Source organism: Siphateles boraxobius, unplaced genomic scaffold (assembly GCF_051911475.1).
Source record: "Siphateles boraxobius isolate OS27281-9 unplaced genomic scaffold, OSU_SipBor_1 31, whole genome shotgun sequence".
Classification (NCBI taxonomy): Eukaryota; Metazoa; Chordata; class Actinopteri; order Cypriniformes; family Leuciscidae; genus Siphateles; species Siphateles boraxobius.
The window spans coordinates 17193873-17215906 of record NW_027508931.1 but is presented as its reverse complement, the minus strand read 5'-3'; the positions used below and the strand labels follow the sequence as shown (position 1 = coordinate 17215906).

At 41.6% G+C, this 22034-nt stretch overlaps 1 protein-coding gene and 1 long non-coding RNA gene across 3 annotated transcripts in view; one reads left to right on the top strand and one right to left on the bottom strand.

Annotated features, from left to right (window-relative positions):
- Positions 1–22034, bottom strand: part of unc13c (unc-13 homolog C (C. elegans)) — a 265168-nt gene that overhangs the window by 98078 nt on the left and 145056 nt on the right. For both annotated transcript variants that reach the window (XM_077193956.1, XM_077193957.1), the window contains exon 18: positions 21039–21124. In XM_077193956.1, coding sequence (XP_077050071.1) covers positions 21039–21124 — 86 coding nt within the window. The remainder of the gene's footprint in view (positions 1–21038; positions 21125–22034) is intronic.
- The window catches only part of LOC143697004 (uncharacterized), a 222041-nt gene continuing 207931 nt past the window's right edge, over positions 7925–22034 (top strand). The window contains exon 1 of the long non-coding RNA XR_013186120.1: positions 7925–7976. This is a non-coding gene — a long non-coding RNA (uncharacterized LOC143697004). The remainder of the gene's footprint in view (positions 7977–22034) is intronic.

The window sequence follows — 22034 nt, the reverse complement described above, 5'->3', positions numbered from 1 at the left end:
GTCACACAAATGGAACCCAGCCCAGATCCGGTTCTCAAGGATTCAGCGGATAAGCGCCTGGCGCCGGACGCTCCGCCAAGTCCGGGCCGAGGGGTTTTGGAGGACTCAACAGGTTTTACTCTGGAGCAATAAGGGTGCACAGTAGGGTGCAGCAAGCCGACAGAGCCAGATATCTCAGTGCTTCTACCCGTCTAGGGTGAGAACACGGGAGGACACCGGCTCTACACGTAGGCTATAGTATCTAGCGAACGTGTTAGGTGTCGCCCAGCCCGCAGCTCTACAGATATCTGTTAGCGAGGAGCCACGTGCCAGCGCCCAGGAGGATGCAACGCCTCTCGTGGAGTGTGCATGCAACCTGAGCGGGCAGGGCACGCCTTGTGTTTGGTAAGCCATGGCGATGGCATCCACTATCCAGTGGGCCATCCTCTGCTTGGAGACAGCCTTTCCCTTCTGCTGGCCTCCGTAACAGACAAAGAGCTGGTCTGAGGTCCTGACGCTTTGAGTTCTGTCCACGTACATACGCAGAGCGCGAACGGGACAGAGCAAAGCCAGGGCTGGGTCTGCCTCCTCCAAAGGCAGCGCTTGCAGGTTCACTACCTGGTCTTTGAAGGGAGTGGTAGGAACCTTGGGCACATAGCCAGGCCGGGGTCTTAGTACCACGTGGCTGCCACCCGGCCCGAACTCTAGGCACGATTCGTCGACCGAAAATGCGTGCAGGTCTCCTACCCTCTTGACAGAGGCCAGTGCAACCAGCAGCAAAGTCTTCATGGAAAGAAGCTTTAAGTCTACTGACTGCAGAGGCTCAAAGGGAACATCCTGAAGTGCTCGAAGCACCAGGGAAAGATCCCAAGAGGGTATGGAGGGGGGTCGAGGAGGATTTAATCGTCTCGCCCCCCTAAGAAACCTGACGACCAGGTCGTGCTTTCCCACTGCCTTGCCATCTATGTGGTCGTGATAAGCTGAAATAGCAGCAGCATGTACTTTGAGGGTGGAGGGAGACAGTCTACGCTCCAACCCCTGCTGCAAGAAGGAAAGCACAGACCCTATCGGACATCTTCGGGGGTCTTCTCGGCGAGAAGAACACCACTTGACGAACAGGTTCCACTTCAGGGCGTAAACACGTCTCGTGGACGGCGCCCGTGCTGAAGTGATGGTGTTAAGTACCTCAGGGGGTAAGTCACCTAAAACCTCCGCGTCCCGTCCAGGGACCAGACATGGAGTTTCCAGAGGTCTGGACGCGGGTGCCATAGGGTGCCCCGTCTCTGAGTCAGAAGGTCCTTCCTCAGAGGAATGGGCCAGGGAGGACTGTCACAAGGAGCATGAGTTCTGGGAACCAAGTCCGGGTGGGCCAATAGGGAGCCACCAGAAGGACCTGCTCCTCGTCCTCCCTGACTTTGCACAGTGTCTGCGCAAGTAGGCTCACTGGGGGAAACGCATATTTGCGAAGGCCCCGGGGCCAGCTGTGTGCCAGTGCGTCCGTGCCGAGTGTTCCCTCGGTCAGGGAGTAAAACAGCTGGCAGTGGGAGGTCTCTGAGGAGGCAAACAGGTCTACCTGAGCCTCCCCGAACTCTCTCCAGATCAGCTGAACCGCCTGGGGGTGGAGTCGCCATTCTCCCGGGAGCACAGCTCGTGATAGCTCGTCGGCCACACGGTTGAGCAAGCCGGGGACATACATGGCTCGAAGCGACCTCAGATGCTTCTGACTCCAGAGGAGGAGATGGCGGGCGAGTTGCGACATGCGACGGGAGCGTAGACCACCTTGTCGGTTGATGTACGCAATGGTCGCAGTGTTGTCCGTACGGACCAGCACGTCCCTGCCCTGTAGCCGTCTTTTCAAGCGGGTCAGGGCGAGATGTACTGCTAGCAACTCGAGGCAGTTGATGTGCCAACGCAGTTGAGGGTCCGTCCACACCCCTGACACTGCATGCCCGTTGTACGTGGCACCCCAGCCGGTGGCAGAGGCATCTGTGAATACCACAGCATGCCTGGACACCTGTTCCAAGGGGACTCCTGCCCGCAGGAACGAGGGGTCTGACCACGGGCTGAAGGTCTGGCGGCACGCCGGTGTGATTGCCACCCGGTGAGTGCCATGACGCCACGCCCATCTCGGGACTCGGCCGTGAAGCCAGTGCTGAAGCGGTCTCGTATGTAGCAGGCCGAGCGGGGTTACCGCTGATGCTGCTGCCATATGCCCCAGGAGCCTCTGAAAGAGTTTCAGTGGGACCGCTGTCCTGCCCTTGAACGTGTTCAAGCAGTTCAGCACCGACTGAGCACGCTGCTCTGTGAGGCGCGCTGTCTGGGCGACCGAATCCAACTCCATACCGAGAAAAGAGATCCTCTGCACAGGGGAGAGTTTGCTCTTTTCCCAGTTGACCTGAAGACCCAACTGGCTGAGGTGCCTGAGCACTAGGTCCCTGTGTTCGCATAGCTGATCTCGAGAGTGTGCTAGTATGAGCCAGTCGTCGAGATAGTTGAGGATGCGAACGCCCTGTTCTCTCATGGGAACAAGGGCCCCCTCCGTGACTTTCGTGAAGACACGGGGGGACAGGGACAGCCCGAAGGGTAGGACTTTGTACTGATATGCTCGACCCTCGAACGCAAAGCGCAGAAATGGCCTGTGTCGAGGAAGAATCGAGACATGAAAGTACGCGTCCTTCAGGTCGATCGCTGCAAACCAATCTTGGGGACGGATACATTCGAAAATGCGTCTCTGCGTGAAACGAAACAAAGGATTTTACACCCGGCCCTCTTCCGGGGGAGGGAGCGATGCAGTCATCGTCTCCTGGAGAGCAGTCCCTTCCACCTCTGGGTCGCCCGTCCTAGGGCCGCTTACCTTTGGCTTTGCCGCCCCTCTTGGCGGGGGCCTGGACGGGCGGGGCGCCCTGCCTGCGACTGGCTCCACGGTGCCGCTTGGATGGAGGCTGCTGCTGCGGCGCGGGAGCAGGGGCAGACGCAGGCGGACGCCCACGGCGACGAGCAGACCGAGGAGCCGCGGGCGGTGGGGTGGAGGCAGCAGCTGACCGCCGCGGCAAGATGTGTCTAATGGCCTCAGTCTGCTTCTGTACAGCCGAGAACTGCTGGGCGAAGTTCTCGACCGCGTCGCCGAAGAGGCCGGTCTGGGACACGGGGGAGTTAAGGAACCTGATCTTGTCGGTCTCCCGCATGTCAGCCAGACACAGCCAGAGGTGGCGTTCCTGGACCACCAGTGTGGACATCGCACGACCCACTGACCGCGCAGTGACCTTCGTCGCACGGAGCGCGAGGTCAGTTGCGGCACGAAGTTCTTGGAGAACTTGTGGATCATGACCACCCTCGTGCAGGTCCTTCAGTGCCTTGGCCTGATGAACCTGCAACAACGCCATGGCGTGCATGGCAGAGGCAGCTTCCCCACAGGCCTTGTAAGCCTTGCCGGTCAGGTCCGACGAGTACTTACAAGCCCGGGAAGGAAGACACGGTTCTCCACGCCAAGTGGAGTTAGGGCACAGTTGCATAGCAACGGCCCGTTCCACTGGCGGGATACGCGTGTATCCCTTAGCTGCCCCGCCATCAAGGGTGGTGAGGGAGGAGGATCCACCGAGACGGTTTCTGGCAGTAAAAGGTGCCGTCCACGTCCCTGTGAGCTCCTCATGCACCTCCGGGAAGAAAGGCACTGGGGTGGGTTGCTGAGAACCAGCGCGCGCCACCCCGAGATACCAATCGTCCAACCTCGAGGGCTCGGGACACGGTGGAGGGTTCCACACGAGCCCGATCCTGTTGGCGGCCCGGGAAAGCATGGCCATCATCTCCGGGTCCGACTCGGGCACCGCTGGCACACCTGAAGGAGGCAGCGGCTCCGAGCCGTCGTCCGCGGAGAGGTCTGACCCACCCTCCGATGCAGCGATCGACATCTGGTCGTCGCAGGGAGCGCCGAACGAAACGACCGGTACACATCTCGAGGACGGTCCAGAACGTTCCGTTGGCAGCTCAACTGGTTGCGGAGCATGAGAGGAGTGAGGGTTCCTAGGGGGTTGGTTCCCCGAAGGAAGCGCGCTCACTGTAATCCTCAGTTCACCCGTGTCACTGCCCGAAGCAACCCGCGAAGGGGGGTTGGAACGAGGTGCAGGCACGGGGACTCCGCCCCTTTGCAGGAACGTGAGTCTCGACCTCAGCTCCGAGATGGTCATCTTCCCACAATGGGTACATGACTCATCCACGAACGCTGCCTGTGCGTGTTCGAGGCCCAGACACACAAGGCAGCGATCGTGACCATCCCGCGACCCCAGGTAACGACCGCATCCAGAAACACACAGATAGAATGTCATCTTGAAAAAGACGCAAACTATCTGTGTAAGCTCTTTTAGAGACTGCTCTCCTTGGTGCTGAAGCACGCAGGGGAACGGTCACAGCGAACACAGACAGGAATGTGCACCTGTCTGTGCGCGATTCTCTCTCGCTGGTCTTACCAGCCGTAAAAACGGCCGTTGAGCGCTTTAATCGCGCACCTTACCAGCCGTAAAAACGGCCGTTGAGCGCTTTAACCGCGCACCTTACCAGCCGTGAAAACAGCTTTTTTGTTTGCTCAGTTTTAAAACAACAAACAAAGAAGAGAGAGAGAGAAGAGAAAAAGACCGCTCGCGCTGTTGTGCCGTCACGCCCGCACCAAAGTGGAGAGATCCAGAAGAGGCTTGCTTTCAAATTCACTCTGTTCAGCATACGAAGTGCTTGGCTCCGAAGCAAAAAGCTAGTGTGCAATCGCACCAGCTGCTCGTTTATACCCGCGCTAACGAGGGCGCGCAGCTGATGCAAATGATTGCACGCCAATGTGTATTGGCTTGTTTTAGTTTCACTCGAAGTAGATTGGCCTCTCTAGCGAGATTCCTATTGGTCAGTCATGACCTACGTTGTAGTGACTGACCGATAGGGAACCTGGGGTGCAGGGTTTACCTCTTAAGAAAAGTATGGAACATTTTTATATTTTGCAATAAACTACTAAAAACAATGTACATAACCTAATTATCAAAACTCTCATTATGAGGACAAAACAAAGTTAACTAGTAATTAAAAAAAAATTTGTCTTCCCTTGCCATCTCTCAATCATTTTCCAAAATCTAACATTGTTTATTATGAAATGCTCTTTGTTGATTAATAATGCTTAATGTATGGGGGGAAAAAACGTCTAAAGACGCCACACATTAACATGTCTCAAACCTGGTTTAGTCAGTCATCTGTAAGACAGAAAATAATTCCATTAGTTGCATTCTCGTTTTCGCACTGTTTTAGAGAAAGTATCTGTTTTGCTACTCAACGAGTTTCTGCTACTGTTGTTAAAATAACCGCGTCATCTGCAGCATCTTAATGTGCGGAGCGGAAAGGATAAAATATTATAGATATAGCTATGAAAGATCATTACCATAAACAACCCTGAGTGTGTGCGGTGTGAACCGCTCCGTTGTTTTGACGCGCTGCTTTATGTAGAAACGGTAAAATGGCGCAATTATGTCCGGTCTGCCATTTGAATAACACTGGGTAGGCTATATGGAAAGGAAAGTTCTGGAAAGTAAGCGATTTGTATGCTGAGAGCTGTAATGAGAGTAACTGCAAACATTTAATCTGTTTCCTGAAAAACAGATTAAAATTTTAAACACCATTTGCGTGACTTCAGAAAACAGATTTCATCAGTTAGATTAAATGAAACTAATTAAAACTGTAATGCAGCCCTTATTTAGCCAATTAAGCTGCCACTCAAGTTTGTGTCACTACATATTTACAAATATTTTAACTCAGGCAGGAGATTTCTGATATTGAAACTGATGAATGTACAATACCAAACAAAAGTTTATTGTTTTAAAGAAATTAATAATTTTATTCAGCGAGGATGCATTCAAAGATTTATCATGTTACAAAAGATTTTTATTTCAAATAAATGCTGTTCTTAAACATTCTTTTCATCAAAGAATCCTGACAAAAAACGTATCACCACAAAAATATGAAGCACAAACAGCTGTTTTCAACATTGATAGTAATAGGAAATTGTGGCGAAGGACGGCCGAGGGACGTGAGAGAACGGCGCGAGGCCGGTGGTGTGATTGCTAATGAGCAAAATGCGTAGGGCCCCGCAAATTACTCAAGGCCCCGCCTCCCCCTCGTGCCATAGCGCGTCAATTAATGTTTACAACATCCATGACAAAATTAAGTGAAACTATTCTTCTGGTCACGAAAAGAGGGGGGAAACAACATGAGAATGTATTGCGGGAATAACAATCAGGTAAACTTGTGTTCTCTCCTCTCCAAGTTTGATGTCAGCAAAGTTAAGTTTATGTGCATTTCTACTGTGTTTTTTCGGTCTTGCTAACCTAGCTGGGCAGGCAGTCAGTGCATCTCTTGCATCACTTTGTGCCTGACAAAAGTGAGAGTAAAATACAATTATTTATTACGTTTGTTTTTGATGAACGACAAAGTGCAACGGTGTTTGTTTACTGCAGCTCGGAAAAGATAACCGCGTCGCGTGTGTTATCATGCGTTCATATGCGCGCGCACGAAATGAAACGCGCATTTTTCAAGCAGAAATATATGTGGAGACCACGACCAGACATACTGTACAATATATGGGCGTGAATGATGGCACTCCTCATCAAAGTACACATTATACAGTATATACTTTTAAAACAAGACACTGATTATCTAGTCTCAGTCAATGTGTAGTTAAAAACTCTAAACAACTGCACTAATTATACAAGATGGAAAGCAATGTATTGACAATTTGACTACTGATTTATTGGCTATATTGAATTTTAAATGTTGAATAGCTAGCTGGACATACTGGTCAATATGGATGGACATCCCTCAGTAAATATTAATCATAAATCAAAAATTGCTTCAACATGCATAATAAAAAAAACCTTTAACATGCTATGGCAAGCCATTTTAGATTTTATTCATTTTCAGTTCATGCATTTTTGATATCAATAATTTTTTTTTTACTATTTGCAATGTGAATTCTTGATTATTTTTACTATAGGGCCCCTTAGTTACATTTTTATTAACCAATGTCTATTTTTGATATCAGGAATTACATGTTCACTTGTACAAAAGTTAATTTTTTATATCAATGATGTCATCACTCACAGGGATTATTGATATCTGCATCACTAGTTCACTAGTTAAATATTACAAGAGCCAAGTCATAGTATTAATAGTATTTTATATTTGAAAATGAATAAAAGGAAATTGGGAGCCAGTTTGAATGGGTCTGATGCAGCTTATAAAATGAGTTATCTATAATTTGCAGGTGCTATGCTTAAGTTTGTCAGTAGAGGAGATGCTGGATCATCAGCCAATATTCTATAGAAATACTCTATTCAATAAATATTGTTTGTTTGAACCTCATTCTGTTCTATATTTTTGTACTTATTCTTTGACTGTTTTGTTTAAAGGAGGGAGGATTGTATTGGGAGCACTGAAGTGTCAGGTGTGACTGCGTGTAAATGGCAATCGGTTTACATAGCTTTTGCCAAGTAAGACATGGTCCTGGATCAACATATTTTGTTGATCCTGGATCAACATTCCTGTCCCAAAATGTAGTCCTTACCCAATCCCTACCCTTAAACCTAACCCTACCCATAACTTTTCCCTAAAATCAGAGGGTAATGATCAGTGAATAACACTGATGTTTAAGGACTTCACCCTGATTCTAAGCCTAAACTTGACATAAACTGTAAACTTGTCCCTCAAATCTGATTGGTTGATTGGAAAGTTGATCCAGGATCAACAAAGATGTTGATCCAGGAACATGTGGTACTTGGTGAAATCACGTTCACCTACAGGGTCAGGTAGAGGGCCCCTTAGCAGAATTTTGCTTAGGGCCCCAGGGAGGTCAGGATCGGCACTGGCAACACCTGTGTAGCACGCCGGTCTCGCATCTCTCACGGAGGAGCGGAAGCATACAGGAGGAGCGACGACGTTGATGATCGAGAGAGGAACAGGCCTGGTTTTACGTTGTGTTTTATGTTTTAGTATTTTATTTTAGCCAGCAGTCGTCCGCGAGGGGCTGCTGGCAGTTCTTTATGTTTATTTTCGGTAGCCAGCAGTCGTCCGCGAGGGGCTGCTGGCGGAATTTTGGTTTGTTTGTTTTATTTTAAATAAAGTATGTTAAATGTTCGCCGGTTCCTGCCTCCTTCTTCCCTGAACATTGCTACAGAAATGTTTCATGAGAGAATGATTTCTGAAGGATCATGTGACACTGAAGACTGGAGTAATGATTTGCATCACAGGAATAAATTGCATCTTAAAATATTAAATAAATATTACTACTGTATTTCTGAACAAATAAATGCAGCCTTGGTGAGCATAAGATAGTTAATTAAAAGAGACATTAGAGACATTAATGTTGCTGTTCGAGCATAAACAACATCTGCAAAGTTACAACGCTCAAAGTTCAAAGCAAAGGAAGATATTTGCTTTTAAAAAGATCAATTTCTAAGGACTACAGCAAACAGCCGGTTTTGGGCTACACGACATTCTGACGTCAGCATATCCCATTATTTACATACATCCCTCCTCCGAGAATCCTTAATAAGCGGGGCGAGACCATTTTATATTGCTGTTTTGGAGATGAGTTGTCGCTCTGGTTTGTTATATGCTCATTCATACTTTACGTTATTAAGTTAACGCCAGCTAACCAATCTGAGCCCATTGCGTAGTTTTGAGGGACTGGCTTCATAGAACCCAGAAACCATTACACCGTTTTTACAAGGAGGGGAAGAGCAGTGTAGAATAAAGGTAAAATATATGAAGAATAATGCAATTTTTAAAAAACTAAGCATGAACACATGTTACAGTGCACCCCACAAACACAATCAAGCCTTCGAAAAAATGCGTTTTACCACCCCTTTAACTATAAATAATCCATTTGTAGACTGACTTCCTGAATAACTAAGAATTAATAGCACCGACTGATAGCGATTCACTAAAGGAGTTATGCGAATCAGGTAATGAGAAGCAAATAAAATCTGTGCATGAAACCAATTTGCATGGTGCAATTCCCATCTGGCAGGTCGGTTCTGAGTGTTAGGTCACTTTACTGGAACTGTATAGCATCAGTCCGCCAGTGCTATCCAAACAAACGGCTCTTTTAAATGCCAAAAATATGTTCATCTACACTGCATACACAGATACATAGTTAGTTATACATTTTTCTCCATCACAACAACTTAACATACATATTCATGGCATACTCCTTTTTTTGCTGAAGTTATCATCTGGTTGAAGTAGATTGGTGCAAGATTATTGAATAAAACTGCACTGAATTTTTTTAGCCTTATATTAGATCGCAATCGTCCACAACATAACCGACCTGGGAGATGCTGAAATGCACCATGCTAATTATGGTCAGCACACATTTTGTGCTGCTACCTGATTTGCATAATTCCTTTAGTGAATCAGGTACTAAAACAATAAGCACCTGCAAATATTTTGGAGTAGATTCCCTCCTCAGTATTTCTGTTTGGTGCTGCCATTGGTGCAGAAATTACACACTTCACCTTTAAAGCTCTGTAGAAGGATTCACACACACATACTTATACTCCACACTATCGGGACGAGCCTGATGGCATATGTAAATCACTCTGGGAGGAGAAGTTAGGTGCTCTCAGAGGTTTTATCTTAAGGGTTCATTGCCTGGCCAGATTAAGCGAGAGACAGTGACTATACGAGTCTGGGTGAGAAATAGTTCACATGCAACCATCTCCTGGAGATGATCGAACACCTCACCTTGATCTTTTACAGAGAACATTTAATGCTTATGCTCCTTGTTTTGTTTTTACAGTTGTTCCTGTTTTGTTTGCATCTTATTTGTCATGCAGATAAAACAAATTCATACTGAAAGCTAAAAAAGCCAGTCAGGGGTTTTATCTAAAGAAGATGAGTTTGTCATGTGGGCGTTTGCTTTGCACAACTTGTAGGGTTTTCTTTTGAAGTATTTTGATTCTTCTGCTGCAGGGCATCTGTACACACAAACACACACACACACACACACACACACACACACACACACACACACACACACACACACACACACACACACACACACACACACACACACACACACACACACACACACACACACACACACACACACTCTCCTGCTGTGTTGCGGGTGCGTTTCTGAGGCGGTTTTTCGTGTGCAGTGCCTCTTTAAAGGCTCCAGACATCATTTGTCCAGCAGACACTTGTCCTACAGAAATCTTCCAGCTGTGTGGATCAGTATCTCATTAACATCAGCAATCTACAGCACACTAGGACACACAAGTTGATACATAGTGCTGTTTACTAAGTCATCACTATTACCCATGCTCATATTTAGTAAGTGATTTTAAAGTGCCCCTATTATGCTATTAAAAAGTGTGTTTTAGAGGACTCCTACAATAGGATTACATGCATCCAGGGTCAAAAACCACCCATTACACTAATACACTAATTTTCTCATTATATACATTGCAATATAAGCTCTTTTCTCACATTGTCTGAAAAAGTTCTATAAAAGATGGGTCCCTCTAAATCCCTCTTTTACAAGACTGGCTTCTGCATCTGCTCTACAAACTCTACCAAACTCTTCAAGGCCTCTGCTTGTTTGAGGATGGGTCAAAGTAGATTTTGTTCCCACTGAAGACCATGGGCATGTATTTAGCTAATTTGTTACAAACCTATGTAGGTTCAAGCAGGAAGTTAGACTGGAATTACTGACAACTTTTTTCAGGCAGTTCAGAATTGGTTCTTTCTTTTGGGACAATAACTGCATTTATCTGCACTTTGATCTTTGCAGACCTTTTACAATCACAAACAGCTATAGAACACACTACATGAAAGGTAATATTGAAAAAAGCATAAATGGGCACTTAAAAAAAAAAAAAACGATAAATGGTGAACAACCTGAAAAATCCCACATACTTACATTTAAGGAGGGACCCATGCCATAACCAGAAACCTGTACTAACAAGCAACCAGCCAGAACACTGAAGCATCCATCTAGCAATGCTCTAGCAAATCACACAGAACAATCTAACACTCTGAGGGCATGTTTTGCACAGGATTTTTTCTTTTTAAAAAAACTGAATGTAGATATCGCTCAATTCTTAAAGTACTCGTTTGTTGTTCAGCTACTGGAGCACCTAAGCTGAGTTGTACAGCTGTTCACCTGATGTCTTTTACATAAATGAACAATATGTCACACCCTATCAGAGAGAAAGATATACTAAATAAACAGAGAGACAGGGATTGCTGGTATATGCAATCGTTTCATATGCATGTTTACCAGATATGAGTAAATCATGTAAAACATGTAAAACACATTCCAAATGTTCATGTATAGACTTCATGGTCAGTTCTGACATGTCAATGTGTGAAATTATTTTACACAATGAAAACAATGAAAAAGGAATAGTTCTCCCAAAAATGAAAAATTGTCATAATTTACTCTCACAAGTTGTTTTAAACCTGAATACGTTTTTTTGTTTTGTTGTAAATAAAAGTTGTTTTGAAAAATGAGGGTAAACAAACAGTTGTTGGTCCCCAGTGTATAGTTTGTTCTCCAATGGAAGTCAATGGGTACCAACTGTTTGGTTACCCACATTCTTCAAAATATCTTATTTTGTGTTTAGCACAAGAAAGCAATTAATACAGGTTTTGAACAACATTAGATAGTAAATAATGACAGAATTTTCAGTTTTTGGTGAACCATCCTTTTAAGGACAAGCGACAGCATGTTTACTATACGCTACTAACTACGACTATTACGACACATCTAATATACACGCATATGACATGCACCAAATTTTATCTCAAATGTTTGCTTTCACTTTAGACATAACCAACTATGTAAACCTTGTGTGTATTTGACAGAATTAGCACAATGAGACTCTAAAGATAACTTAGTCCAGTAACCAGGCGCTGTTTGACAGGCTGTTAGTTCCTGCGCTTCGGGTGTACACCCTAAGAAAAGCGCACGTTAGAACAGTGCATCAGCACGGTAATGAAATGTTTAACCAGCAAGGCTTTAAAATACATGCAAATAATGAACTTATGTGAATTGCAGTGTCCAGTACCTCATGTGTATGTAGCCTACGTCGGGTTGTACAGTATGTTCAGATGGACATCTGGACAACTGATAGAATGCAACAGGGCCGGTGCCACAGCGCACAACACTCCAAAAAAATCGAAACAAATTGTCAAATAGGCACTATGTTTATATATAAGTCGCATATTTGAGGTCCAAACATTTAAATTTTTGGCTAACAAAAACACTTAAAAAAACATTCCATTACTCAATAACAGTTGTAAAACTATATTGAGTTTGCTCATCAACCATTGACACTCGCTGTGAGAAATGCTGCCACTCAGTACAGATATGGCAGAAACAAGCAGAGTAAAGGTCCGTTCACATCAAGCACGATAACTATAAAGATAACGATAAAGATAACTATATATGCGTCCACACCAACGACCGATAACGGTCTTTTTATTCTAAACACGTGCGTGCCCGCGCTGTGGTTTCAAAGTAGCGAAAATGGATGACCTGCTGCTGCTTTACGTAACAAAAAAATATCAAAAGAAAAACAGGCGCTTTTGGGTACAAGATATCCTTAAAAGATGAGAGGAGTTGGGAGAATCCTGAACTGAAGGTGTGGAATCATAAATTCCAGGATCCCTGCAATATTTGTACGGCTATTGAAATTTAGCTGGGTCTCCACTGGCTGCTTTTTTTCTACTTAGGTGATAGGCTTCTCGGATGTTAATCCACTTCTTCCTAGCACTATCCCCTATAAATAAATAATATATAAATAAATAAAATAATAATAACACACACACACACACACACACACACACACACACACACACACACACACACACACACACACACACACACACACACATTTTGAACATAAAATGAGAAAAACGTACTACAATAGCTTTAATGCTATTGACTGATGTTATAGATTACATTTTACTATAATTGTTGTTTACAACATGTCATTGAATATGTTTGTGCTGTTCTTATTGCCTTTACACGTCTTTGCCAGCAGATATCCTCAGCCAGCATGCTATGTTCCGAGCGCATCTAAACAGTGATGTCAATGATGGGATAAAAACATCGCCTAGTCGACACCTTTATGTATACGATGCCTTTTTCACTGCAACTTCAGCAATGTTGTCAAAACTAGCGCTGGATAGCCCACCTGAGGTAATTTTGTTACACTATGCTAAACTGCATAATATCTCATACTTCTCACCATTTATTCCCAGGATACGACCGATTGCTTTCCATATATCCATCTTTTTTAATGTATCCTTGAAAAGGGGGTTTGACTTGTCAAACAGTGGAGGATTTTTTTGTACCTTGACGATTAACTTCTCTGCAATGTCATCTGCCATTTTAAATGTGCGAGACCTTTAAATTAGAATGGATTCTGATTGGCTGTCAGTGTTTTATGGTTCGACAGCTGGAAAAAAAATCGTTCTGAAAGTGAACCCAACGATATCGTTCCTCATATCTTTATCGTTATAGTTGTGGTGTGAACTCTGTTATTCTTTAATATGGAGAGCGATTTTTAGAATTATATATTTTTATCGTTATCTTTATAGTTATCGTGCTTGGTGTGAACGGGCCTTAATACAAAATTGTTAAAAAAATAAAAAATAAAGGAAAAAAAGTCAGCACACCATGGCTGCAAAAAAGTGAAAAATGTAATGGTAGACTCACACACAGGTGGTAACGTTTCGAGCATGTAGGCTCTTCGTCAGACAATTAAAAGTTAAACACACCACACCTTTATACTACATTATACAAATTGTGAAATGGTTTTTGAGTGATATTAGTACAATGTTGCATGGCTGGAAAAGGCTCTCAGCCAATCAGATTTGAAAACCAGAACTAATTAACTGTTGTGTTTTTATATTCAAAGGTGCATTGTGTAATATTAAGGGGGATCTGTTGACAGAAATGCAATATAATATACATAACTATGTTTTAAGTGGTGTATAAAGACCTTACATAATGAACTGTTATGTTTTTAATAGCTTAGAATGAGCCATTTCTATCTACATACACCGCGGTCCCCTTACATTGAAATAGCCATTTTGCGCCACCATGTTTCTACAGTAGTCCTAAACAGACAAACTACTACAGGGCGCGTTTCATCACTGTGTTGATCTGTGTGCAAAGATGCTAGCTTAAGTCAGCAAATAAAACAATGACACGATGAACAAGTACTGAACGTTTTACTGAAAAATTAAGTAAACATAATTTCTTTGTAAAGAAACCTTATTGCTTGGCTACTCTCTGCTGTCTCAGGCGACATCTTTTCCTGTCGGCCACCTTCACTTCGGTTGGTTGTAATTCACAACCGCACCACTAGATGTCGCTAAAATTTACACGCTGCACCTTTAAGTCACATATATATCCTATTTATTAGATATTTTTTTAGAGTTAAACTTTAATGTCTCTCACCTCAAATTATTTCTATTTTAATGTAGGTACTTTAGTGACATTATTGTAATAATTTACAGTTGTGCCAAGCTGAAGCTTTGCAGTTAACTGGTTATGAGGATATGAGTATTATATAACTCTAATGAATGAGGCAATAAAGTTTATAGCTCAATACTGCATGACACTTATTTTTGATCTGAGTACAACAGCTGTGAACACCAAGTGTTGAATCTGTGCTTTTTTGGTGTGGATCCATGTTGAGTCCAGCTATTCTATTCATAACACTGAAGAAGAACATTCTTTGATCTGAGTGAGATCTAAAAGTGTGATTGTAAGTCCCAGGTTTGCTCCAAGCTTACATTTCTGTAACATTTTTTTTTATTATTATATCAGCACACAGTAGTTAATGCATGCTGGGATTTCACTGTAGAATTGATAATATTATTCTGTTGAGCAGAAACTGTCAATATTTTATGACCCAGTGCAGAATAAGACCAATACAATATGATTATTTATATTGTATACGGTGTGGCTACAACACAAATGGAATCAGTATTTTTCGTATCTACTGTTATTTGAGATTCTAATGAGAGAATGTAAACATAAATACAGGTTTGTGTGTGTGTGTGTGTGTGTGTGTGTGTGTGTGTGTGTGTGTGTGTGTGTGTGTGTGTGTGTGTGTGTGTGTACAGTAAAATAAATACAATCTACATCTCCTCATCTGGCGATTCCACTATTTTCATAATATCCAACGTAACTCCAAAAATGTCCTTTTCCTAAGCAGGTTTCCAAATGTTGAGCTAGAAGTTGACTTTAGGCATTTCAAACAAACAGACTAAACAGGTTTGTGTGTGTCTGTGTGTGTGTGTGTGTGTGTGTGTGTGTGTGTGTGTGTGTGTGTGTGTGTGTGTGTGTGTGTGTGTGTGTGTGTGTGTGTGTGTGTGTGTGTGTGTTTGTTTTTATGTGCCTTAAAGCAAATACTTTTTGCCTCACATCAATGTCAACATTATAACACAAACTAATCTGGATTATATTCAAATGAAAGAGATTTCTGAATGTGCCCTAAAGAACAACACAAATGAAAAGAAAATGAAACTGCACAAAGGTTTGTGCTTTTCTTTTCTGTCACATCTCATGGCAACATGTCAATCCATATTAAAAAGAAATGACAGCAAAGGCTGGGAGGTGTGTAGCATGTGTGTGTGTGTGTGTGTGTGTGTGTGTGTGTGTGTGTGTGTGTGTGTGTGTGTGTGTGTGTGTGTGTGTGTGTGTGTGTGTGTGTGTGTGTGTGTGTGTGTGTGTGTGTGTGTGTGTGTGTGTGTGTCTGTGTGTGTGTCTGTGTGCGTGTGTGTTGTGTGTGTGTGTGTGTGTGTGTGTGTATACACGTTTAACCTATATATAGGATGGTAAAACCTGAGATCACCTACGTTGTGGGGACCACGAGGGAAAAGGATTAATACTAAATGCTTATTTGAAAAAAATACAATTTGTGAAAGTTTTCTGTGATGGGTAAGCTTAGTGTAGGGAGATATAATATAGGGTTTGTACAGTAAAAAAAAAAGAAAAAAAAAAAGATGTCTATGGAAAGTCCCCACAAAGATAGCAAAACTTGTGTGTCTGTGTGTGTGTGTTGGGGTGAAATCCTTAGGTTATCTTGACACCTTGTTCCCATGGCAACCTAAAGATGGTTCAGTAACCTGTGAAAGACTGAAGGATTGTGTGTGAACCAGCATATGGTCTGCTGTCAATGGCTGTGACACACACACACACACACACACACACACACACACACACACACACACACACACACACACACACACACACACACACACACACACACACACACACACACAGCTCCATTAAGAACATAAACGGTGTGTGTGAATGTGCAGACCAATTTCATTGTTAATTTTTGTCTTTGGTACTATCTTCAATTCACTGTGTGAAAGATTGATATTGAGCATATATTATTATTATTTTTTATTTTAAATTTGTTATTTAATTACGAAGAAACACCAAACATCTGAAAAAATTTGTGTAGCCTTGCATATGGAGTATAAGGGAAATGAATATCTGTGACAGTAAATCTGGAAAAACATAAATTTGAAAATTGCAATTCCAAATTAAATAATCAAATCAAAATGAAAACAGCAACAGCAAAATATCTTATACAAAAACACCAATAACAAAATAAATAATATGATAATAAAATGTTGAATAATTATTCAACCCCCAAATGTCAAATTTTGTGCAGAATCTTTTATTCTTTATCACCTCCAATAAACGCTGCCTGTAAGTGCTTGGAAGCTTCTGTCAACCTCTCTACTGCAATCTTGGCCCATTCCTCACTTGAAAAAGCTTCCAGATCACTGATAATCTTTGGTTTTCCCCATACCACAGCTTTCTACAAATTCCACCAAATATTTTCAATGATATTTAAATCTGAAGACTGTACAGGCCACTCAAAAACATTCTATGACTGATCCCTGAATCAAGCTTAAAGGGGTCCTATTATGCCCTTTTACGAAGTCTTGATTTTCCTTTGGGGTTGTAATAGAATATGCTTTCAGGCTTGATTGTTCAAAAAACATTTTTCACATATTTTACATTATTACAGCTCCTCTCTCCCAAGTATTTCCTGAACACGTTGTTTAGTTGCGGTTTCGACGAAGCCCCTCCTTCCGAAATACGAAATGTGCTGTAATTGGTTAGCTGGCCCAGGGTGTTGTGATTGGCACCGCTTACACGCATGTTCGGGAAATGTTACACACCTTTACCGTAACCACGAGCTCTACTCAGATATATATATTTGGCATCAATTTCAAACTAATTCAAGTCTGATTCAAACTTAAAGTGTTGTTTATGTCTATGTGGTGTTTTCAATATGCTTTAAGACCAACCATGTGCAAATTCATAAGTCAACACTATTGCTGAGTATTTTCTCCTTAAAACTGCAGTGAACCAAAGGCAGTCTCAAAAACACGGTTTGAAATCACTGATGTTTCTGACGTCACAAACTACCTTGTAACTAACCAATTAGGGCAATGTGTGATCCTCAACGAGTGGATCTCTGAGCTGGTGTAAGTGAGTGGGGACGTGGCTAATTTGCATATTCATATCACTATGAATACTAAATGAGGTAAGGATGTACAGTTACATTCAAGCTATTTTTGGGCATGACAGATTTGACAAGAAAAAAAAATGTTTAAATATGCAATGTTGGTGATCAAAGGTGAGTATTAAAGGATAAAATTATTAACTACAGAGGGACTTTAAGACTGTTAACAAACAAGAGGATAGTCCAGAACGGATTTCAAGCAAACAAAGATTACGCAGGACGTTTCAGAGTGGTTGGTTTGTTTTTTTGTAATTTTCTTATACATTTTAGATACAATGTTATACACCATTTAATCATGATATTTTGTCAGAAAACTATAGTAATACAAAAATTAATTGATCACAAAACCAAGGTTAATTTTCCTAAGGCGAGGTGAACATCCTTAAAAAAGCTAAAATAAACACTACAGTTGGTAGTCAACCAGAATGCCTATTACCGCCGTGTTCACCGCTGCGGCAAAGCCATAGCGGAAAAAATAAATCAGTTGCATTTCAAAAACGTTCGCGAAATGACCGCCAGGTGGCGCAAAGGGGCATTTTGCAAAACAGCTGCAATTGCCGAAATATAAGTGGAGTTGAAGTCATAAATAAACAATAAGAATGAAATACAATACAATGATGGTAATTTCCTACAACATGAAAAATCAAAACAAGAGCTATTGACATTTACTGTACAATAATGAAACAAACAAGGATTTGGTGGAGTTGAAACTGCAGGGTGAGATTATAAAGTAATAATTTCATTATTAAATAAAGTCCAATCAATACGCTCACCGCACTCTCCCAGCTAATTACTGTAGGTGCTGAGACATATCAAATCAAAAATGCAAAGGTCTGCTATCTAAATTTTTTCTATTCCTGACAGGAGATATTGACAAACGTTTCGGCTCTTTGCCTTCGTCAGTGTGACAGTTTCACTTATTCTCGATGACTATGTAGAAAGCATGCTGCAGATCTTCAGGTGATCGTTATCATGATTGAACAATCAAATGATTAGTCCTCAGACTTCAGTTTAAGTTAATCTGAAACAGTGAACAATTATTCACTGAACAGTAAATAAAAACAAAAAGATTTATTATTATTATTTCGACAAGAATGAGACTGGTTAAATATATAAATACAAAACAGAATAGAACAAACTTTTAGAACATAAAAAGATTTTTTAAACTTTTGTAAAAATATTACAACAAAAATGCAAAATTTTTATATGTGAAAGTACATTTTAAACAGAATAAAAAAGTAATAAAACTTATATTGGAAATATACCCTAACCCTAACGCAACTACAAATAATAAAACACACTTACAAGTTGTCTTAGTAATTAAGACATACAATAGATTGTCCCGACAAAGTGGGAACTGCTCCATTTCAGGAGAAGCTTTTGTAAATAGCTGGCATTGTGGTTCTGGAAGCTGTTCTCCGTCAAATGTGCAGCACACAGATAAACGTGTGGGTTATAATGTTTAGGAACAGTGTTCAAAATATATTTAATCCACTCTAAGTTTGTCAGCCTTAGGAAGGTCAAGCAAATGAGTTTTGGAAACGGGGTGGACAAAACAGCATCTCTTTGAGATAGCGACAACACTGTCTTCTCTAGCACAGTTCAACCAGGCTTAGCACCTTTTTTGCGTATTCAGTGGGCGGAGATTATTTAAATGAGTGACATTATGACTTCACAAAGCCCGGAAAAAACGTGTTGTAGTCCAAACGAGTCGTTCGTTGTAGTTCTTAGAAAGTGGATTCTGTTCAATGAAATATCTCCCTTTGGAGAGGACTTTGAGCTTTGTAACCTTGCAGATCTTAATTATGCTCAAACAGCAACATTACAAACTCACTAAAGTTGGAAAAGTGAAAAAGAATAATAGGACCCCTCTATCTAAGTAGATAGAGATGGCTGTCCTGCAGGAAAGTCAATTGATCATCAAGCTTCAGTTTCTGCACCGAAGCCGAATGCATCACCTTCTTTATATATATATATATATATATATATATATATATATATATATATATATATATATATTGTGCAAAACATGGAGTTCAAACATGGAGGTGGTCCAGTCTTGTTATGGGAAAATGAATTGACAGTCTCTCACGTATGGAGAGAGATGGCCCATAGAATCACCAAGAGTCGGATACGACTGAAATGGTTAATAAATGAATTAATGTAAATAATTTATGAAAAGAAACAGATGATGATCCTTCCTACACCAAATTAACATCTTGTAAAAGCTTCTGTTAATAAAAAAAATAAAAAAATAAAAAAAAGAAACAGATGATTCCAAAGGTGCATTATAAAACATTGTGAATATGTATTCTATATACAGGCTTCATGAAAGTCTAAACATTTAAAAGGTTGACTATGGTTTTGGGTTAGGTAGTTTGCTTAGCTTTATTTAAAAAACAATATGCTCACTGAGATGCTCAGAAAATGTGTGAGATTCAATCAGAGGGAATGACCTTTAAATGCTCTACCGTCAAGTGTGTGTGTGCGTGTGTCTGTGTGTGTGTGTGTGAAGGACAGAATAACCTTGCAATTCATTAATCTTTTACTTTTAAGAACAGTTTTGTGTGTGTTGTTTTTGTTTTTGTGTCACAGACTTTGACAGCTGACCATCTGTGGTTCAAATCAAATTTCACAGGTGAATCTGAATCCTGGAGAGTTTGTTCCAAATATATCTATGAAACACAGATGCCACACTGTCGTACTGCTGTCAGAGTCACACACAACATCCATAAAACACAAATTCAAACTTTCCCATGATCCAATCAAATTTATGTCCCCCAGACTCTCACCTGCTTCCTCTAAAACACTGAGCTCCATAAAGAGATTGTCGTATCATAACTTTTTAAATATAAGTTTGATGAAGTATGAAGACATACTCTAATGTTTACAATAAAATCTTCAATTTTATTCCGCCCAGATCATTTATAGAAATCATTGATTATGACATCACAACAACTCATCTAAATGTGGGTGGGTGTATGTTAATATCAACACTAGTTCATAGAGATTAGTCAATCCAAACCAACTGATTATTAACAACCCAAAACAGAACCCAAAACACCAGAGTGGGCGAACAATGGTCACAAAAAACTAAATTACGATGTTTTGGTGAAAAAACAAACAAACAAAACAACCTTTATACATATTATTTGTAGATTTATATGTAGACTGCATGGCAAAACCAAAACAGTTTTCAACCAAAGTTACCATACCATTTTCCTCTTTAAAAACATGAAAGAGCCTCCAGAAAGAACAGAAACACCTGCATCACTTAAGATGTTTCTCAGACACTCAGTCCAACCATGATATAAAGTAATCTTGAGTTTTGCTAAAAAAGAATGGATATACGAAGTGAGTTGGATCTCAGATCCAAACAGACCCTGCTGAAACCACATCAGAACAAAACCATGCCACCAACCCCATAAAGAGATGGTAAAAACTGGAGCAGGAGTTACTCACCCTCCATTGCGTACTTCATGTCCATGGCGAAGAGGTTCCACATGATTTCAGCACTAATTCTACCCATATTCAACTCTTGCGGGAACCTAAAATGAAATAAAAACAGACATTGTTACAACCATACAGCAATCTGCTCAGCAATTCATTCGTCCATCAGAGTCCTTATCTTGTGGTCCGACTCTTCAGAGATCTCAAGACAGCAAATAAATAAATAAATAAATAAATACATAAATAATGTACTTTTTCTTTATTTCAGTTCTTGGATAACATGTTTTGGTCTTGATCTGAAACGCGGTCTAGTATTGTTTTATGTCTTGGAGTAGTTGTAAAAGCATCCTGTCCTATTTTGGATGTGTGCATTTCACATGTGAGCACATTCTGTTAATAAGCACCAATTTCACTGTGCTACCCATCACACAGGCTGTTTCCATGGCAACCGCCACCATACCATACAGTATCACTGAGTGAAGTGATCAGTTCTCTACTCTCCCCCACTGCTCAAAAGCAAACTCAGATCAATCTAGAATAGGCTCAACTCTATTTAGATGTGGTTTAATTGCTTAGGATGGACAAAAGGAGCTATCAGAGATGGACACATGTGGATGCAGATGAACACAGAATGATCATGAACTAGAGAAAACATCTCTGTCCACTTTCTTTCTCTCTCTCTCTCTCTCTCTCTCTCTCTCTCTCTCTCTCTCTCTCTCTCTCTCTCTCTCTCTCTCTCTCTCTCTCTCTCTAATAGTGATGAAAGGGACGTGCTCCTAACTGAAGTCATTTACTACGTTTCATTTAAGCGTCTCTCTCGGTGGCTCTTTGCTCTGAGAGATTCAGTGGTGTAAAAGATGAATTTAAGACTTTATTCATAATGCACAAAATTCCAATTTAATTTTCACATTTTTAGGACTGACTGTCATTTTTTGATCCATTTGTTGAGATATGACTTAAATTCAGCAAGAAACGTCATTTACAGCAATTACCTCAATGGGCAGTTAA